General features: G+C 46.0%; 1 protein-coding gene across 1 annotated transcript in view; it reads left to right on the forward strand.

Moving 5' to 3' along the window:
- Nucleotides 1–18,941, forward strand: part of LOC143961838 (cartilage intermediate layer protein 1-like) — a 148,108-nt gene that overhangs the window by 92,464 nt on the left and 36,703 nt on the right. Inside the window, exons 3-5 of the mRNA XM_077471170.1 lie at nt 1,451–1,543; nt 1,694–1,963; nt 15,431–15,616. Of these exons, the coding sequence (XP_077327296.1) occupies nt 1,451–1,543; nt 1,694–1,963; nt 15,431–15,616 (549 nt within the window). The remainder of the gene's footprint in view (nt 1–1,450; nt 1,544–1,693; nt 1,964–15,430; nt 15,617–18,941) is intronic.

Below are 18,941 nucleotides of genomic sequence, written 5' to 3' on the forward strand. Positions count from 1 at the left end.
ATAGATAGATAGATAGATAGATAGATAGATAGATAGATAGAGATATATAGATAGATAGATATATATCATGTTTGGGGATCTAAATATTTTTTTAGCAAAAAATACTGATTTTTAAAGTAGAACTATAGGCAAACCTTTCTTTTTCATTTTGGATAGAGTAATGGAGGGTTATAACTCCTGTGAGTTTATTTTTTGCCATACGTGTCCCATTGAGGAGATGTTACTTCACTTCCTGTCAAACAGGAAGTGAGAAGAATTCCCTGCAATTAAGGGAATTCCTTGGGGACCCCCTGCCAGAACTAGTGTCCCCATTGGAAGATTTTCCCTCTATTACTTTTCCGGGGACTACCCAAATATTTGGGATTTTCTTTTACTTTCACTTTCAATGATAATGGTAAATAGGACAAATAGTGGATGAATCTTAATGGGGGGGGGGGGGGGGGCGCACAGAGAGAAATAAAAAATGACAGGTGTTCTAATCCCTACCTACTTTATCCAAAACTAAAAATAAAAAAGTTTGGGCTTTAGTTATACTTTAATTTGTAAGCAACAAGTGTCAGAAAAAAGGTTTAGTCTTTAAGTGGTTAAACTTCCCTCATTTACAGAGCGAAGTTCATTCTTTTGATCTAAAAGGACCAAGTGTTACAATGTTTCTCTTTATTGCTGTCTAAGCGATGTTGTCATAAACTTGGCAGGCTGCCTGTTTTGTTTTGTTTTTTGTTTTTTTTGACATCTGTCAGCTTGAGCAGAGAACTCTCTGCACCGAATCAGGAAAATGCTTTGTTAAGATCGCGAGGGGGGGAGGGGGGGGTAGAATTAGGGCCGGTTCACACTGCAGGCGAGGCGAGGCGACACCGACTTGCCTCGCCACGACCTGCCGCGACCTCAGCGGCAACTTGCAGATGACTTCTGTATAGAAGTCAATGCAAGTCGTCCCGAGGTCGCCCAGAAGTAGTACAGGAACCTTTTTTCTGAGTCGGAGCGACTCGAGTCGCTCCTCTCAGAACGGTTCCATTGTACAGAACGGGGGCGACTTGCGAGAGCGAGGCGTGGCGAGTCGTGTCGCCTCGCATCGCCCGCAGTGTGAACCGGCTCTTACGATCTTGATTCTTTAACGATTAATCATGCAGCTCTAGCGTACATTAAGGGGCCCCTGAGCACTTGTATTTTTACTTATGCCACATCCTATAAGTCCTACATAGTGGGGATTGGAGGAAAGTAGTGGGACTTTAAAGGCACATATAACATTTAACAAATGTATTAGTCTACATATAAATACAGTAGTACAGTAGAAAGATACAGAAATATAAAATATAAATGGACTTAGATATGTATATATCTGTCTTTGTAAGGATCTATTAATTTATCAAATTAAATCAGATATAAATCTTTTTATTTTTATTTTTTTACCTGGGCTGATTTCCTTTCATTTATACTCTTTTATTTATAGGATCTCGCAATAGCGATGGCGTGCTGAATCACTCCACAAGAAAAATTCGCGTCGGCAAGAAAGGTCTCAGCCCTCTAGTGAAGAAAAAAGATGGTATAAAAAAATCACTTCTGTGTTGTCACTGTTTTGGGAATTATAAATATTCTTTTAGCTCTATCTATAAGCATTGGTTTCCTGTGTGTGCCTTGTCAATGGACATTACTTCCCCGTTCACCTAATCCTAACGTGTCCTATAAATTTCAGAGTTTCAGGAGTGGACAACTTGGTTCAACATTGACCACCCAGGTGGCAATGGAGACTATGAACGTCTTGATGCTATCAGATTTTACTACCCAAGCCGAGTTTGCCAAAAGCCCCTCCGCATGGAGGCTCGGACCACAGAGTGGGTGCCAGCAGGCAAGACAGGAGAAGTGGTGCACTACAGTCTGGCCAGGGGCTTCTGGTGCATCAATAAGGAGCAACCCGAGGGCAAAAACTGCTCTAACTATTCCGTTCGTTTCCTGTGCCCAGTGGGTGAGTCCCCCTCTGTTGTTTCACTTATTTACAAAGTGGTTGGTCCTTGAGGTCCACATTCATGCACCTTTTTTTGGTCACACAGAAAACATTTAGCAAAAAAGTAGTTTGCGGCTTAGCATTTCTATATGCAGTATACTAAAGCTGAATTCCAGGAGATACAAACATCCATGCATGCTTTTAATCAAGTATTACATTTTTATTTTTATATGGATATAGCATAAGGAACTGAAGCTGTCTTGGTATCAGCCTCCTGTGATCCCCTGCACAGCAGCACTCAGGCTGGGAGAGGGTGTAGCACTACTCTGAGCCAAGACCCTTCTGTTTTGCTTTTTGTGCTTCTTTCTGTTTTGAGTCCCCAAACTACTAGTGCTGCTCCTTTGTCTTGAGCACGTGGCTGCCCAAGTCCTTTTTTCCCCTCCCTTTCCTTCCTGTAGCATCACCTGTCGTGAGCCATTGAACCAGTCCAACGAGTTAATTAGCATAGGAATAGGGGAAGCCTAGCTTCTACAGTAAAACCTTGGCTTGCAAGCATAATTTGTTCCAGAATTATGCTTGTAATCCCAAGCACTTGTATATCAAAGCGAACTTCCCCATAACAAATAATTGAAACTCAAATGATTAGTTCCACAACCATTTATTTATGGGTCTTCCAGTTTATAGTCCATATAAAAAGATGATAGCAATGTGACCAGGTTGTGTAACCATAAAATGTCCATTCACAAATGGAAGCCTCCACAGGGGGATTAGAAGCAAAATCCATCAAAGAGAAGAGAGACTTCTCTAAGTGTAGTAATATGGTTACATTTAATGAAGGTACAACATTTAGCAACTCACATGGTTGATGATTAAAAGAGGCGCTTCTAAGTATGCAGGTATCCGGGTAAAGTTGTCCATATAGACCAGTGATGGCGAACCTATGGCACGCGTGCCACGGCTGGCACGCAGAGCCATCTCTGTGGGCACGCGAGAGGGTCCTGGTTCACGGTGGGGAGAACATGGCAGCAAACTAACTAACATGGCAGGAAATTAACTGCACGAGTGAGTGGGTGGCTCCGCAGCCTCTGCGCGGAAGGCTACAGACCTGAGAGCACGTGAGGGAGAGAAGCAAGCAGCGGTGAGGTGCAGGAAACTGTCTGCACGAATGAGTGGGCGGCCCCACATTCTCCGCGTGGTAGGCTATAGGCCTGACAGCACGCATGGGAGGGAGAGAAGAGCTTCACTGCTTCATTGTATGGCTGAAGAGGGGCGCAGCAGCCCTGGCGCCTTCTGGAGCTTGGACTCCTCAAACCTCCTTCAACAGTGAGGCCCGAAGAACAGACTGACCGTGGGCCCAGAAGATAAGGACAGGCGAGAGGCGCAGGCTGTGAGAGAGCCGCTGGATGGAACAGGGATGGAGACAGGTACCGGGCACAATTATACACTGAATACCTGCAGACAAAGACTGGGGCAGGGAGGCAGAGCAGGGATTGCAGATAAGGACAGAGCTAGAGGTCTCCCTTTCTCTCAGCTCTCCTCTTTTTCAGCCCCTGTGTCCCCCTCTTTCTGCTCCCCCTCTCTCTGTGTCCCCTCTCTCTCTCTCTGTGTCCCCTCTCTCTCTGCCCCCCCCCCTCTCTCTCTCTCTCTCTCTCTCTCTCTCTCTCTCTGTCCCCCTCTCTCTCTCTCTCTCTCTCTCTCTCTGTCCCCCCTCTCTCTCTTTCTCTGTGCCCTCCCCTTTATCTCTGTCCCATATCTCTCTCTGTGTCCCCTCTCTCTTTTTCTCTGTGCCCTCCCCTTTATCTCTGTCCCATATCTCTCTCTCTGCCCCCTCTCTCTCTCAGCATCTCTCACACTCCTCCCCCTCTGTGTCCCCCCTCTCTCTGCCACCCGTGTGTCCCCCCTCTCTATGTGTGTCACCTATCTCTATCTATCTGTCCCCCCTCACTCTCTGTAACCCTTCTCTCTCTCTGTCCTCTCTCTCTTTCACTGTGCCCTCCCCTTTATCTCTGTCCCATATCTCTCACACCCTTTCCCCTCTGTCCCCCCTCTCCCTTTCTGTCCCCCCTCTCCCTTTCTGTCCCCCCTCCCCCTATCTCTATCTGTCCCCCCCCCTCACTCTCTGTCACCTTTCTCTATGTGTCCTCTCTCTCTCTCACAGCCCCCTTTCTCTCTCTCTCACAAACCCCTATCTCACAACCCTCTCTCTCTCTTACACACAACCCCCCTCTCTCTTACACACACTCCCATCTCTCTCACACACCCCCTCTCTTTTGCTCAGCACCCCTCCCTCGCGAATTGCCGTGTTGGCACTTTACAACACAAAACCAATTTATTTATTTCAGTTTGGGCACTCAGACTCAAAAAGGTTCGCCATCACTGATATAGACCATCCTCCGCATTGCCGGCTCTCACCGCTGTCACTCTGGAATAGTGACAGAGGAGACTACCCTGCAGTAGAGCGATCTGAAAGCGAGGTTTGAACCGCTCGAGGAGCTCAGAGTGGAAGGGATCACGTCAATGGCGGTGTGGAGGACGGTCTATGTGGACAGCTTTACCCCGGTTGCCTGCATACTTAGAGTTGCCTCTTTTAATCATCAGCCACATGAGTTGCTAAATGTTGTACCTTCATTAAATCTAACCATATTGCTACACTTAGAGGCGGCTCTCTTCAGTTTTATATTCAGTATAGTTGTGACATGACACTACTTATGTATATATCAAGACATTGCTTGTATATCAATTCAAAATTTATGAAAAATCTTTGCTTGTCTTGCAAAACGCTCTCAAACCAAGGTTTTACTGTACTTATATTTGTGCTATAAAAAAAACATTAAAATGGCCAAAAGCAACTCATCTGCTTTGCACGTCATCATAGCACCTCCTAGTGGTGTTTGATAAGCCAGTTCCCTCACTAGAGTGTCTGTGGGGTTAGACAGGACTTTAGGGGCAGGTTGAGGAAAGTGGAAAGTTATTGCTGGACTCGTCAGGTTATCTTATTGGTTTTGCTATCTTAAAGTGTAACTCCACTTTTGTGGGGGAATAACTAGCAAATAGAAAAAAATAATATAGCATATACAATAGCGAAACAAGACATATTGTAATTTAATATTATTTAAAATTACCTTTCCTTTTCAAACTGCAGCTCTGTAATTCTCTATGAAATGCAATATGACAACCTGGAGGTGTTCTGGTATACAGAATGCCCCCCAGAAAGTGTAACTTCCTGCTTGTGTGATTGACTGACTGATTTTCCCACAAGTCTGCATTAAGATACAAGCCAGATTTTTGGCATCCTCTGCAACAAAAATGCCATTTGTCTAAGGGAAGTTACTTCTAAAGTGATACAGACCCTGCCATTTCCCTCATTAGAGCCCTGCAGGTGCAGCAGCTGACTGAAAATTATAGAAGATTATTAGATTCACATGGACACGGAAAAACAAACATCTATTTCTCCAGAATAACAAAAGGTAGGAATCTGCAACAAAGTTTGTTAAAATCCCTGCAATGTACATAGATGACCCAGAGGGGAATGGTCTTTTTTGTTACTCCTTATAGCTAAAATCCAGGAATGTAGCCATTTTGTACAATGTTCTGGATTACTAATAGTGATGGCCGAACCGTTCGCCCGGCGGTCGTTTCGTGGCGAATTTCGGCCGTTCGCGGTCCGCTCGTTCGCTCGCCTATTGCCGTCGTTCACCCCGGCGGACTTACGTGTTTAATGTGTAAAAGAACTTTGACCTATGATGACACATCTATCATGGGGTACAGGACAGCCAATTGAGACATGACAGCACATGGACACTTGGACATTCCCCCTAACCTATAAATACACCCGATCCGGTGGCCATTTTACATTCTTTCTTCTGTCACTATAGGGAAAGGTTGCTGTGTGGAGTAGGGAGAGATAAATCGCTAGCTATTTGGTACACAAAAGTTCTTTTCAGGACTGGTATAGGTGTTGGGTGTATATAGGTTTGCTGTGCTACTGATTGTTGCAGCAGCCTGAGTGTCTTTTGTCAGTTTAGAGAAAAGGAAAGGACGGTGTGTGCTACAGGGAGAGTCAGTTTAGTCGTCATCATCATCATCATCATTAGCTGTTACTATCAGGTCCACAAAAGAGCTATTCCAGTAACCACTAATCGTTCCAGTCTCCTCTTTTTTGCCACTTTGTATAGGGACAGGAAGGAAGCAGTGTGTCAGGCAGTGAGGGTCAGTTTAAAGACTTGCTGTTACTATTAGTTCCACAAAGGTTCTTTTCAGGACTGGTATCAGTGGTATGGTAATAGGCTTGTACACGTATAATATTCTTTCTTCCAAATATAGAAAGAATATTATACTTGACTGCTGCCCTTCTGCTGCAGTCTGCTAATCATTCACAACTCACTTGTTCCACAAAGCTCTTTATCAGGACTGGTAACTTGGTCTGTGTAGGGTGCTACAGTACATAGGGTTGAGTGAGGTACAGTCTGCTGTTCTGTAAGGACCGCTATCGGTCCACAATAGATAGGGTTGAGGTGCACCACTGCTGACCGCTGCCCTATACTGCAGCAGTCCTTCATTGGTATAGGGACTGACGTACAGTCTGCTAATCACTAACACACAACCTGCTTGGTCCACAAAAGTTCTTATAAGGACTGGTAACTTGGTCTAGGGTGCTACAGTACATAGGGTTGAGTGCGGTACAGTCTGCTGTTCTGTAAGGACCGCTATCGGTCCACAATAGATAGGGTTGAGGTGCACCACTGCTGACCGCTGCCCTATACTGCAGCAGTCCTTCATTGGTATAGGGACTGACGTACAGTCTGCTAATCACTAACACACAACCTGCTTGGTCCACAAAAGTTCTTATAAGGACTGGTAACTTGGTCTAGGGTGCTACAGTACATAGGGTTGAGTGCGGTACAGTCTGCTGTTCTGTAAGGACCGCTATCGGTCCACAATAGATAGGGTTGAGGTGCACCACTGCTGACCGCTGCCCTATACTGCAGCAGTCCTTCATTGGTATAGGGACTGACGTACAGTCTGCTAATCACTAACACACAACCTGCTTGGTCCACAAAAGTTCTTATAAGGACTGGTAACTTGGTCTAGGGTGCTACAGTACATAGGGTTGAGTGCGGTACAGTCTGCTGTTCTGTAAGGACCGCTATCGGTCCACAATAGATAGGGTTGAGGTGCACCACTGCTGACCGCTGCCCTATACTGCAGCAGTCCTTCATTGGTATAGGGACTGACGTACAGTCTGCTAATCACTAACACACAACCTGCTTGGTCCACAAAAGTTCTTATAAGGACTGGTAACTTGGTCTAGGGTGCTACAGTACATAGGGTTGAGTGCGGTACAGTCTGCTGTTCTGTAAGGACCGATATCGGTCCACAATAGATAGGGTTGAGGTGCACCACTGCTGACCGCTGCCCTATACTGCAGCAGTCCTTCATTGGTATAGGGACTGACGTACAGTCTGCTAATCACTAACACACAACCTGCTTGGTCCACAAAAGTTCTTATAAGGACTGGTAACTTGGTCTAGGGTGCTACAGTACATAGGGTTGAGTGAGGTACAGTCTGCTATTCTATAAGGACTGTTATCGGTCCACAATACATAGGGTTGAGGTGCACTACTGCTGACTGCTGCCCTATACTGCAGCAGTCCTTCATTGGTATAGGGACTGACGTACAGTCTGCTAATCACTAACACACAACCTGCTTGGTCCACAAAAGTTCCTATAAGGACTGGTAACTTGGTCTAGGGTGCTACAGTACATAGGGTTGAGTGTGGTACAGTCTGCTGTTCTGTAAGGACTGCTATCGGTCCACAATAGATAGGGTTGAGGTGCACCACTGCTGACCGCTGCCCTATACTGCAGCAGTCCTTCATTGGTATAGGGACTGAAGTACAGTCTGCTAATCACTAACACACAACCTGCTTGGTTCACAAAAGTTCCTATAAGGACTGGTAACTTGGTCTAGGGTGCTACAGTACATAGGGTTGAGTGCGGTACAGTCTGCTGTTCTGTAAGGACCGCTATCGGTCCACAATAGATAGGGTTGAGGTGCACCACTGCTGACCGCTGCCCTATACTGCAGCAGTCCTTCATTGGTATAGGGACTGAGGTACAGTCTGCTAATCACTAACACACAACCTGCTTGGTCCACAAAAGTGTACCCTCCTCTTTGAAGAGGTTGAGCGGTGTCATATTTCTACTAGGGCTGCTTCTGAGGGGATCACACCATCCCTGTGCTGTGCTGACTTACTCCTGGGGGTTCTTATTATGAGGGGATCACACCATCCCTGTGCTGTGCTGACTTACTCCTGGGGGTTCTTATTATGAGGGGATCACACCATCCCTGTGCTGTGCTGAGTTTCTCCTGGGCCTGCTTATTATGAGGGGATCACACCATCCCTGTGCTGTGCTGACTTACTCCTGGGGGTTCTTATTATAAGGGGATCACACCATCCCTGTGCTGTGCTGAGTTTCTCCTGGGCCTGCTTATTATGAGGGGATCACACCATCCCTGTGCTGTGCTGACTTACTCCTGGGGGTTCTTATTATGAGGGGATCACACCATCCCTGTGCTGTGCTGACTTACTCCTGGGGGTTCTTATTATGAGGGGATCACACCATCCCTGTGCTGTGCTGACTTACTCCTGGGGGTTCTTATTATAAGGGGATCACACCATCCCTGTGCTGTGCTGACTTACTCCTGGGGGTTCTTATTATAAGGGGATCACACCATCCCTGTGCTGTGCTGAGTTTCTCCTGGGCCTGCTTATTATGAGGGGATCACACCATCCCTGTGCTGTGCTGACTTACTCCTGGGGGTTCTTATTATGAGGGGATCACACCATCCCTGTGCTGTGCTGAGTTTCTCCTGGGCCTGCTTATTATGAGGGGATCACACCATTCCTGTGCTGTGCTGACTTCCTCCTGGGGGTTCTTATTATAAGGGGATCACACCATCCCTGTGCTGTGCTGAGTTTCTCCTGGGCCTGCTTATTATGAGGGGATCACACCATCCCTGTGCTGTGCTGACTTACTCCTGGGGGTTCTTATTATGAGGGGATCACACCATCCCTGTGCTGTGCTGACTTACTCCTGGGGGTTCTTATTATGAGGGGATCACACCATCCCTGTGCTGTTCTGACTTACTCCTGGGGCTGCTTACGGTGCTGCTGTCAGTGCTGTATATCACGGTGCTAATGTCAGTGCTGTATGTCACGCTTCTGATGTCAGTGCCCTCTATCACGGTGCTGCTGTCAGTGCTGTATATCACGGTGCTGATGTCAGTGCTGTATGTCACGCTTCTGATGTCAGTGCCCTCTATCATGGTGCTGCTGTCAGTGCTGTATATCACGGTGCTGATGTCAGTGCTGTATGTCACGCTTCTGATGTCAGTGCCCTCTATCACGGTGCTGCTGTCAGTGCTATATATCACGGTGCTGATGTCAGTGCTGTATGTCACGCTTCTGATGTCAGTGCCCTCTATCACGGTGCTGCTGTCAGTGCTGTATATCACGGTGCTGATGTCAGTGCTTAATGTCACGCTTCTGATGTCAGAGCTCTCTATCACGGTGTTGCTGTCAATGCTGTATGTCACGGTGCTGGTGTTAATGCTTTATGTCACACTGCTGATGTCAGTGCCCTCTATCACGGTGCTGCTGTCAGTGCTGTATATCATGGTGCTGATGTCAGTGCTTAATGTCACGCTTCTGATGTCAGTGCTCTCTATCACGGTGTTGCTGTCAATGCTGTATGTCACGGTGCTGGTGTTAATGCTTTGTCACGCTGCTGATGTCAGTGCCCTCTATCACGGTGCTGTTGTCAGATGCCTCTATCACGGTGCTGTTGTCAGATGCCTCTATCACGGTGCAGGTGTCATTGCTGTATGTCACGCTGCTGGTGATCATCTCCTGCACCCTCTTCTTTGCCTACCCTGGTCACTGACCTTCCCTCTCCTCCATTGCCTTCATGCGCTCCACAGTCCTGAATTGTCAGAACAATTTCCCGTATAAAAAAAGAATGCTTGTAGTTGTCGATCCCAAATTCACCTCATACATGTGTTATGTCATTGACCATGTGGTGGGACTATGTTTGCCCAGCTAATAATTATCTTGAGGCTGCAAATTTGACCTAAAGGTTGGCGAAGTTCACCTCCTATTGAAGTCAATGGGGCCCGCGGCGAACGTTCGGTTTCGCGAACGGTCGGCCTCGTTCGCGGTCCGCGTTCGCGAAACGTCCCATCGGAAGTTCGTCCATCACTATTTACTAAGAGTTTTGTCCAACGCCTTGCATGCCATCTAATGCACTTATCTCTTTCATTTACAATTTATATTTTTACTGAGCACCGTGAGTACAGATATCACTATACTTCTGGTGCTCCAACGCCGGACCTTCTGTTTTAAGCTACTGTAGATGCAGCTGCTGTGCTCACCCTTCCCCCTGCTACTAAAAACCTGTAAGGCCGCGTACGCACGCGGGGACTGTTCGCTCAACTTTGTCCGTCAAACAGTTTCAGCGGACAGTCCGCTCAAAATTAGCATGGACAGACTTGCCCACACACGACGAACGAACAGTCCGCTGAAACCGTGCTCGATGACGTGAACGGCACGTACGACGGGACGAAAAATACGACGTCCTATACACTGCAATACAACTTTCGGCGTGTAAATCCTTTCTGAGCATGCGCGGAACTTAGTTTGACGAACAAGCCTACACACGAGGGGACTGTTCGCTGAAACAAAGTTTCAGCGGACAGTTTTTCGGAATTTCCGAAAAACTTTGTTCAGCAGACTGTTCGCTGAAACTGTCCGCTGAAAGCCCACACACGAGCGGACTGTCCGCCGAAACACTGTTCAGCGAACAAAGTTGGGCGAACAGTCCCCGCGTGTGTACGCGGCCTAAGGCAAAGGCATAAAGCTAACTCATTATGAAATACCTTAGAACAAGACGTCGGTATCTAATCCCAGTACATGCCAAGGGAGCTGACATTTTGCCCTCAGCGTGTCTTCCAGGTTCGTGGCTCTGGTGCTGTCAGTGGCCAGAGCCTCGATGACGTCACTCCCACGAATGCATGCAGGAGTTTTTTTCCCAGCAAGGTCTGGCAGCGTCTGCTGGACCTTCAGCCAGGCATTTACAGCGCATGTGCTGCTGACGTCAGCAGCTGTATGCAAAGTGAATATCTATTCATTTTACCTACAGGTAAGCCTTATTAACCCTTTCCCGCCGAGCGTACGCACATCTGCGTACTCGGCTTCCGGGGGGTATACCGGGATGATGCCCGCACCTGCAGGCATCATCCCGGTACCGTTTTTTACAGCAGGCGATTGGCTATCCAGGCATAACAACCGATGCGGCTAAAAGCCGCTCGGCTGTTATGCCGGAGGAGCGGGAGGGGACGTCCCCCCCTCCCGCCGCCTCTCGCCGCTGTTACCGGTGCTCCCGCTCGATCGGGAGCACCGATTAAACATCCGTCGGCTCTGGCTGCTGGGGAGGAACTGGAACGAAGCCGTAATCGGCTTCGTTCCAGTCTCCTCATCGTAAACACGGAAGCGACGTCATGACGTCACTTCCCGTTTACTCGGCTGCCAATGGCGCCGGTTTTAAAAAAATATCCGGTATTCAGAATCGCCGTTTTCGGCGATCTGAATACATTGAAGTGTAAAGGAGGGGTGGGGGGTCTTTTAGACCCCCGATCCCTCCATAAAGAGTACCTGTCACCACCTATTACTGTCACAAGGGATGTTTACATTCCTTGTGACAGCAATAAAAGTGATCAAATTTTTTTTTTTTTTTTTTAAACAATTTAGTCATTTAAAAATAAATAAAATAAATAAAAAAATAAAAAAAAAATTTTCAAAGCGCCCGCCGTCCCCGCGAGCTCGCGAAGCAAAGAAAACGCATACGGAAGTCGCGCCCGCGTACGTAAACGGTGTTCAAGTCACACATGTGAGGTATCGCCGCGATCGTCAGAGCGAGAGCAATAATTCTAGCAGTAGACCTCCTCTGTAACGCTAACCTGGTAACCGTAAAAAATTTTTAAAGCGTCGCCTATTGAGATTTTTAGGTACCGTACTTTGTCGTCAATCTACAAGTGCGCGCAATTATAAAGTGTGACATGTTTGGTATCTATTTACTCGGCGTAACATTATCTTTCACATTTCGCAAAAAAATTGGGCTAATTTTACTGTTTTGTTTTTTTTTTATTCATGAAAGTGTCCCTTTTCCCAAAAAGTTGCGTTTAAAACACCACTGCGCAAATACCGTGTGACATAAAATATTGCAACAATCACCGTTTTATTCTCTAGAGCCTCTGCTAAAATAATATATATAATGTTTGGGGGTTCCAAGTAATTTCCTAGCAAAAAATATGGATTTTAACTTGTAAACACCAAATTCCAAAAATAGGCTTAGTCATGAAAGGGTTAAAGGTCTTAGTATAGGCTTACCTGTAGGTAAAAATGAATAATTAGGGTATACAACCACTTTAACGTCCCATAGGGGGTTCCTTCTTCTTTTTTTGTAAACACTCACACTCCCATAAGAAGTTACATAGGATAACAGGCCTTTCATTCCTCCCAACTTTCTGAGATGGCAATGAGGGCCACCTATTAGCAAAAGTATGTAGGCATAGGACACGCCCCTTTAAAGGAGAATTATACAACAAAAAATGATTAGTTAAATCCACAAGTGCTTTTTTTACCACTTCTATTCCTTTATATTGGCATTTGGAATTTTCAAATGCAGCCATTTAGAAATTGGATAAAAGGTTTAGCATTGGGAAACACTTTTTGATAGATGTAGAAGAAGGGAAATTTTGGCGGGACTTTATGGGTGCCAGAGAGAGAAAATAAATCATTTCAATCCATAATGGGTATAAAAGATTACAAGATTTTTATTGTTACATATAAAACATGATAAAAAGTTTGGTAAAGGTTATGTGCACATGTACAAAGATACATTCTAAAATTTAAATCAGATGACCAAATGTAATCACTCAAAGAAAACAGTAGAGTGATTGTCCCGACATGTTTCGCCACTCTGGGCTCATCAGGGGATATTTTAAAGGCCATTAGGTGTAACACTGCATAGAACCAAAACAAAACAAATGAAAACCAAAGCATGGACTGAGGGTACAATACAGAAATTAAAATTAAAATGGTAATGGTACAATGAAATAAGCTGTCAACTACAATGCCCATCATCTATCGCTCACCCAAATGGAGATCTTTCGTCTGTGATTCAGGGTCAAATCATGAGAAAACCGTCCATGGGTAGTGTACATGGGAAAAATGCCATTTAAGGCTCACAAGGAGCTTGAGGGCTGGAATCTAGCCAAAAGGGTGATGCAAAAATTAATAAAGATACTTTTTGATAGATAAATAGTGCATTTTATGTACAACTATATAGATCAGACCAAAATGACGGACAAATGGGATGGAAAGAGGGACAGAGGGACTTTGTTCCAAATAAGGGACAGTCCCTCAAAATCAGGGACAGTTGAGTGCTATGGGTGATCCCTGGTTGGGTCCCACTGGGGTCTCGCTACACATCCAACTGAAAAGCTTCAGGAATATGGGTACCAGGAACATGGTCAGCTAATCTACGCAGCTACGCTGCCCAGCAGCCTGATCCATGCTTCTCCCATACTCTTCCTGCCCCTTCCCGACTGAGCTCGGCCCTTACTCACTCCATGTTGTGTAGGCCACACACCAACCAGCAATAAAGAAGACTCAAGTCCATATCTTTTCCATTTCTTTTGGTTCATTGGAACGTAACTGGTAACACAACAGTCCATAAACTGCACAGCAATGTCCATTGCAGAACAATGATGTCCCACTTGGAGGGGGGGGTTTCCACAGTGTACCCCCATCAGGGGAAGGCCAGTACATGGAGGTTCTACATCTTGGCACTGGAGAGCCCCCAGACCTTCTTACGGGGACCCAGAACAGATAAACTGAACTCACTTCTGGCAGTACGCCCATCACTACTCCAACCAACCTCTAACCTCCAGCCAGTTCTATATATACCTTGTTCCAGGGGGAGACCCCTAGTGGTAAAAGAGGAGCCTGCAGTTCACACAAAGAAATAGGGGGGAGCAGTAAGGTGAAATGACCTATTTCCACCCTGACACCCCTCTACATCATTAGTGTGCAGCACCTTCTTCACTGTACAGACACCAGCGGGGGTGGGTCCAATCTCTATTGCATGAATACAAAGTGCTCTGCAGGGATGATCAGGGCTTGATTGTGCTGTATGTCAGGGGCTTCCTGGAATGGAAGATTGGCTTAACAGATAATCAAATACCATGGCAGGTAAAACAGTTCACATATGCATCCCGGCTGTGTTTTTGGCTGTATGCCTGGAGTTCAGCTTTAAATGGTAACTCTGCTTTTATTAAAAATTATCCCATATATTATTGCTACAAGCAACATTTTTATCCAATTTTATTAAACAATACCTTCGATTTACACCCAACTATGACTTTAAAAACTGACAAAATTTCAAATATAGTGTGAAAGGACGCTAAAGCAGTTCACTGATGTGTATTACAGATGTGTGTTTAATTGTTTTTGCCTCTGCTTATGCTTTAGCGGCGCTGGCTTCAATTTTCCTTTTTAATGCAGATAAAGTAAATATAAGATGGCAGGCAAACAAAACAAATGGCTGATTAGAAACTGTGTTCACCTCACATAACCAAAAACATGCAATGGAATATTAAAAGGAGTGAATTTTTCCTGCATGTGATTGGATGATTGAATTGAACACGAGTTCCGATTATGTCACGCTTTAGTGGCTTGACTGAAATTGATGAAAAGTTCTACACTTGGGATGAACCCCCCCCCGTACAGGGGTGGACTGACAATTTATGGGGCCCCTGGCAATAGGAGAAGATAATGGGGCCCCTGGGCAATAGGAGATTATGGGGCCCCCAGGCAATAGATTATGGGGCCACACAGTATACACACACACATACACATACAGTATACACACACAGACACACAATATACACACACAATATACACACACAGTATACACACACAGAATACACACACAGAATACACATACATACACTGAAAAGGTACTGGAGAGGCGGGGCAGCTATAATCTTGGTATTTTTAAAAAAACACAGATTTTTACATCCCGTCCCTGGTTTTATTGAGGCTGGCAACCCTGATGGGGCCCCTTAGTGGCATGGGGCCCTCGGGCAGTGCCCGAGTGCCCAAATGGTCAGTCCGCCCCTACCCCCGTACAATTTATTGCATGATGATTCTTGGCCCTTTTAGTAAATCAACCCAAATGTCTCTGTGTTCCTCTTTATAGAAATCCTAGGATGAAGCTGTTGCCATTTTCTGCCAACATGTGGCGTCAGTGAACACCACCAACTATTTACACATTTTCCTTTCTTTTATTTCCTTCTCTTTGGATTGTAGGTACATGGATATTCCAATGTATATCTCTATAACAATACATGTCCATTTGTTTCAGTTTTAACAACCTCTCTCCCAAAAGAACCTTGGTCAGAATGGTCAGCATGGAGTGAGTGCTCAGCCAAATGTGGCAGCACGGGCATGCAGATCCGGAGAAGGAAATGCTTAGCAGAAGATCATTGGCAAGAACACTGTAATGGCCCCACAGAGGAGGGACGCAGGTGTACTGGACAGCCTTGTACAGGTAATCAAGAGTCAGAACACATAAGATTTTATATAACAGCTGAAGAATGTACTATATAATGATGATATTTCGTTTTTTTTCCGTATAAGGCTGGGTTCACACCGCTGCGGCAGCGAGAACCGGATGTGATTCACACTGCACTGCAGTGCAAATCACATCCGATCTCTGTGCGATGCGAGTTCAGCCATACAGATAGTATGGCTGAATTCGCATCGCACCCGCCTCAAACTCGCACGGGACCCTTTTTTTGGTCCGCAGCAGAATCGGATCGCATGGGTGTTCACACCATGCGATCCGATTCCTGTCTGAGTTTGCAGATCGCACTGCGATATGCGAACTGATCTGGGGGTGTAAATAGGTGAAAAAAGTGAGCTGCGCTAAAAAAAACTCTAATCAGAAAAAATTATTCTAATCACAAAGATTCATCAATAATCACAAGAAAAAAATATTAGTGACAAAAAGGGATACAAATAATTGAATTATATCAGTGAATAATATCTTTTCACCATATAAGTGACAAAAAAAACGGAAAATTTATATCAAATACTTACCGTAATTTTCCTTTCCTGATAGGCTCCATGGCAGCATACGTGTGGGTAGCCCCGCCTCCACGATTACCCAATAGGACCCAACTCCCATAAATCTTTGCTCCTGGCTACTATCAGTGTTCCGTAACTAGCCAACTCCAGACATTTGGGAGGGAACTCCTGCTGCCATGGAGCCTATCAGGAAAGGAAAATTACGGTAAGTATTTGATATAAATTTTCCGTTTTCCTGAAAGGCTCCATGGCAGCATACGTGTGGGAAATAACTCGCCAAACACACCCGGGTGGGCAAAATGTCGAGCAAAGAACAAAAGTTTATTTTGCATTGTCAACCGACAAAACTTGCAAACCAAAATTAACAGAAGACAGAGCCGCTGGCTCTACACAGTAATGAGAAACAAAGGTATTAATGGAAGACCAAGAGGCTGCTCTGCAAATAACTTCAGGAACCACATGGCGAGAAGCTGCCCACGATGTTGAAATACTCCGTGTTGAATGAGCCGTTATTGCCTCAGGAGGAGCCAAGCCCTTTGCTCTGTATGCCCTCTGAATGATCTGAACGATCCAGGTAGAGATAGATCTAGCCGAAGCTCGCAATCCTTTATTCTTGCCATGAGGGAGAACAGAAATAAATTTTGTTTGTCTGAAAGGAGCTGTGACTTCCAAATATTGTTTAAGCGCGTGTCCTACGTCCAGAGGATGAACATCCTGACTCTCTGAGTTTTTGAAAGTGGGAAGCACAATTTCCTGATTCTCATGGAAGACCGAGGTTACTTTGGGATTCGATCCCAACATGGGAATCAATACTGCCCTGTCTGGAAAGAAAGTCAGAAAAGGTTCCTCCGAACCTAGATTCCTAATCTCAGAAACTCTCTTGGCTGAGGTTATAGCTACCAAGAAGATGGTCTTGAGAGTGAGATCCCTTATGGACAGAGGCTCTGTAGAATCCTTTCCAAGGTTTGAGAGAAAATCCAGCACTAAAGGGAGGTCCCATTTAGGAAACCTTGGTTTTCTTTGGGGTCTGAGCCTGGTAGCTCCCTTGAAGAATTGTCGTACCAGTGCATGGTTTGCCCAGGAAATACCCGTAAAGGCTGAAATAGCCGACACTTGGACTCTCAATGAACTGATAGCTAGAGGTAAATCAAGGCCTGTTTGGAGAAAGCTTAGTATGTCTTGTATTGTTGGAGAACTGCAAGAATTTTCTCTGGAGGACATATGGGCTGAAAACTTGGACCATATGCGCTCATATACCCTATTAGTACTCCCGCGTCTGGAATTGAGAAGGGTTGGAATGACCTCTTCCGGGCAACCAAGAGCTTCTAGCCTTTCCCTCTCAAAAACCATACCTTGAGGTTCAGACATGATGGGCATGGATGTAACCTTGTGCCTTGAGATAACAAATCTGACCTGAGAGGCAGGGGAACTGGCTCTTGATAACTGAGGAGCAGCAGTAGAGGGAACCAAGGTCTGTTGGGCCAGAAAGGAATCACTGCGAGAATCTCCACCTTCTCTGTCCTGAGCCTCCGAAGGAACTGCAGGATCACCGGAACTGGAGGGAAGGCGTAAGCTGTCTGAAACTTCCAATGTTCTGTGAGGGCATCTATCCCATATGCCTGAGGATCCCTGAACCTTGAGTAATATTTCGGAAGCTTCCGATTGCACGGGGAAGCGAACAAGTCGACTTCCAGGGACAATCCTAAGGTCAGAAGCCAATCGAATACTTCCCCGTGTAGGGACCACTCGTTGTTGTCCAACTCGACACGCGATAGGAAGTCCGCCTGAACATTCTGCACCCCTGGGATGTAGACTGCAGAAAGGTTGGACAAATTCTTCTGAGCCCAATTCATTATCGGCTCCATCTCCTGTAACAGGGACCAGCTGCGAGTTCCCCCTTGCTTCTTTACGTAAGCCACCGCGGTTGTGTTGTCCAACCTTAGCATGACCGAGGCATTCGCTGGCAGATGGTGGAATGACCGAAGCGCCTGGAAGGCCGCTCTTAGCTCCAGAACATTGGAGACGACTCTTTGTGATGGAAATGTCCACCTGCCCTGAGTGACCTCCGAAAGACAGTGAGCCCCCCATCCTCGGTTGCTGGCATCTGAAGTAACCGTGACCCATGAGATGGGAATGATCGAATGGTGGTTGCGCAGGTTCTTCCCCTGCAGCCACCAAAGAAGAGACGTCCTCATGGCTAGAGTGAGGAATATGCGCTGTGTCTGGCTGGATAAGTCCCACTGTTGTAGAAACCCCTTCTGAAAGGGACGAGTGTGCCACTGGGCCCACTTTACCATGGGAATGGTGGCTGACATTGTGCCAATCACCCTCAAACATTGGAGAGCCGAGAGATGGGATGCTGCAAGGGCTGCATGAATCCTGTCTCGTATGACTCCAACCTTCTCTTCTGGAAGGGCGATAGTACCTTCCACTGTGTTGAACTGCGCCCCTAGGAAAACAAGAGACTGAGTTGGATCTAGGTGACTCTTTTCTAAGTTCAGAAGCCACCCGAACTCCTGTAGAGTGGAGATGACTAGGTCTTTGTGCTCCAAGAGCTGCTCTCTGTTCTGGGATAGCAGAAGAAGGTCGTCGAGATAGTGGTGGAGACGAACACCTTTGACTCTGAGAAAAGCCACAACTGCCAAAAGCACTTTGGAGAAGACCCGTGGGGACGTTGTTAACCCAAAGGGAAGACATGTGAATTGAAGATGTTGATTGCCTACTGCAAAGCGGAGGTACTGTTGAAACTCCTTTGCCACGGGAACATGGAAGTAAGCGTCCTTCAA

The sequence above is a fragment of the Lithobates pipiens genome, unplaced genomic scaffold, assembly GCF_037356315.1.
Source record: "Lithobates pipiens isolate NorthernLeopardFrog02 unplaced genomic scaffold, aLitPip1_a1.2 Scaffold_8, whole genome shotgun sequence".
NCBI classification, from domain to species: Eukaryota; Metazoa; Chordata; class Amphibia; order Anura; family Ranidae; genus Lithobates; species Lithobates pipiens.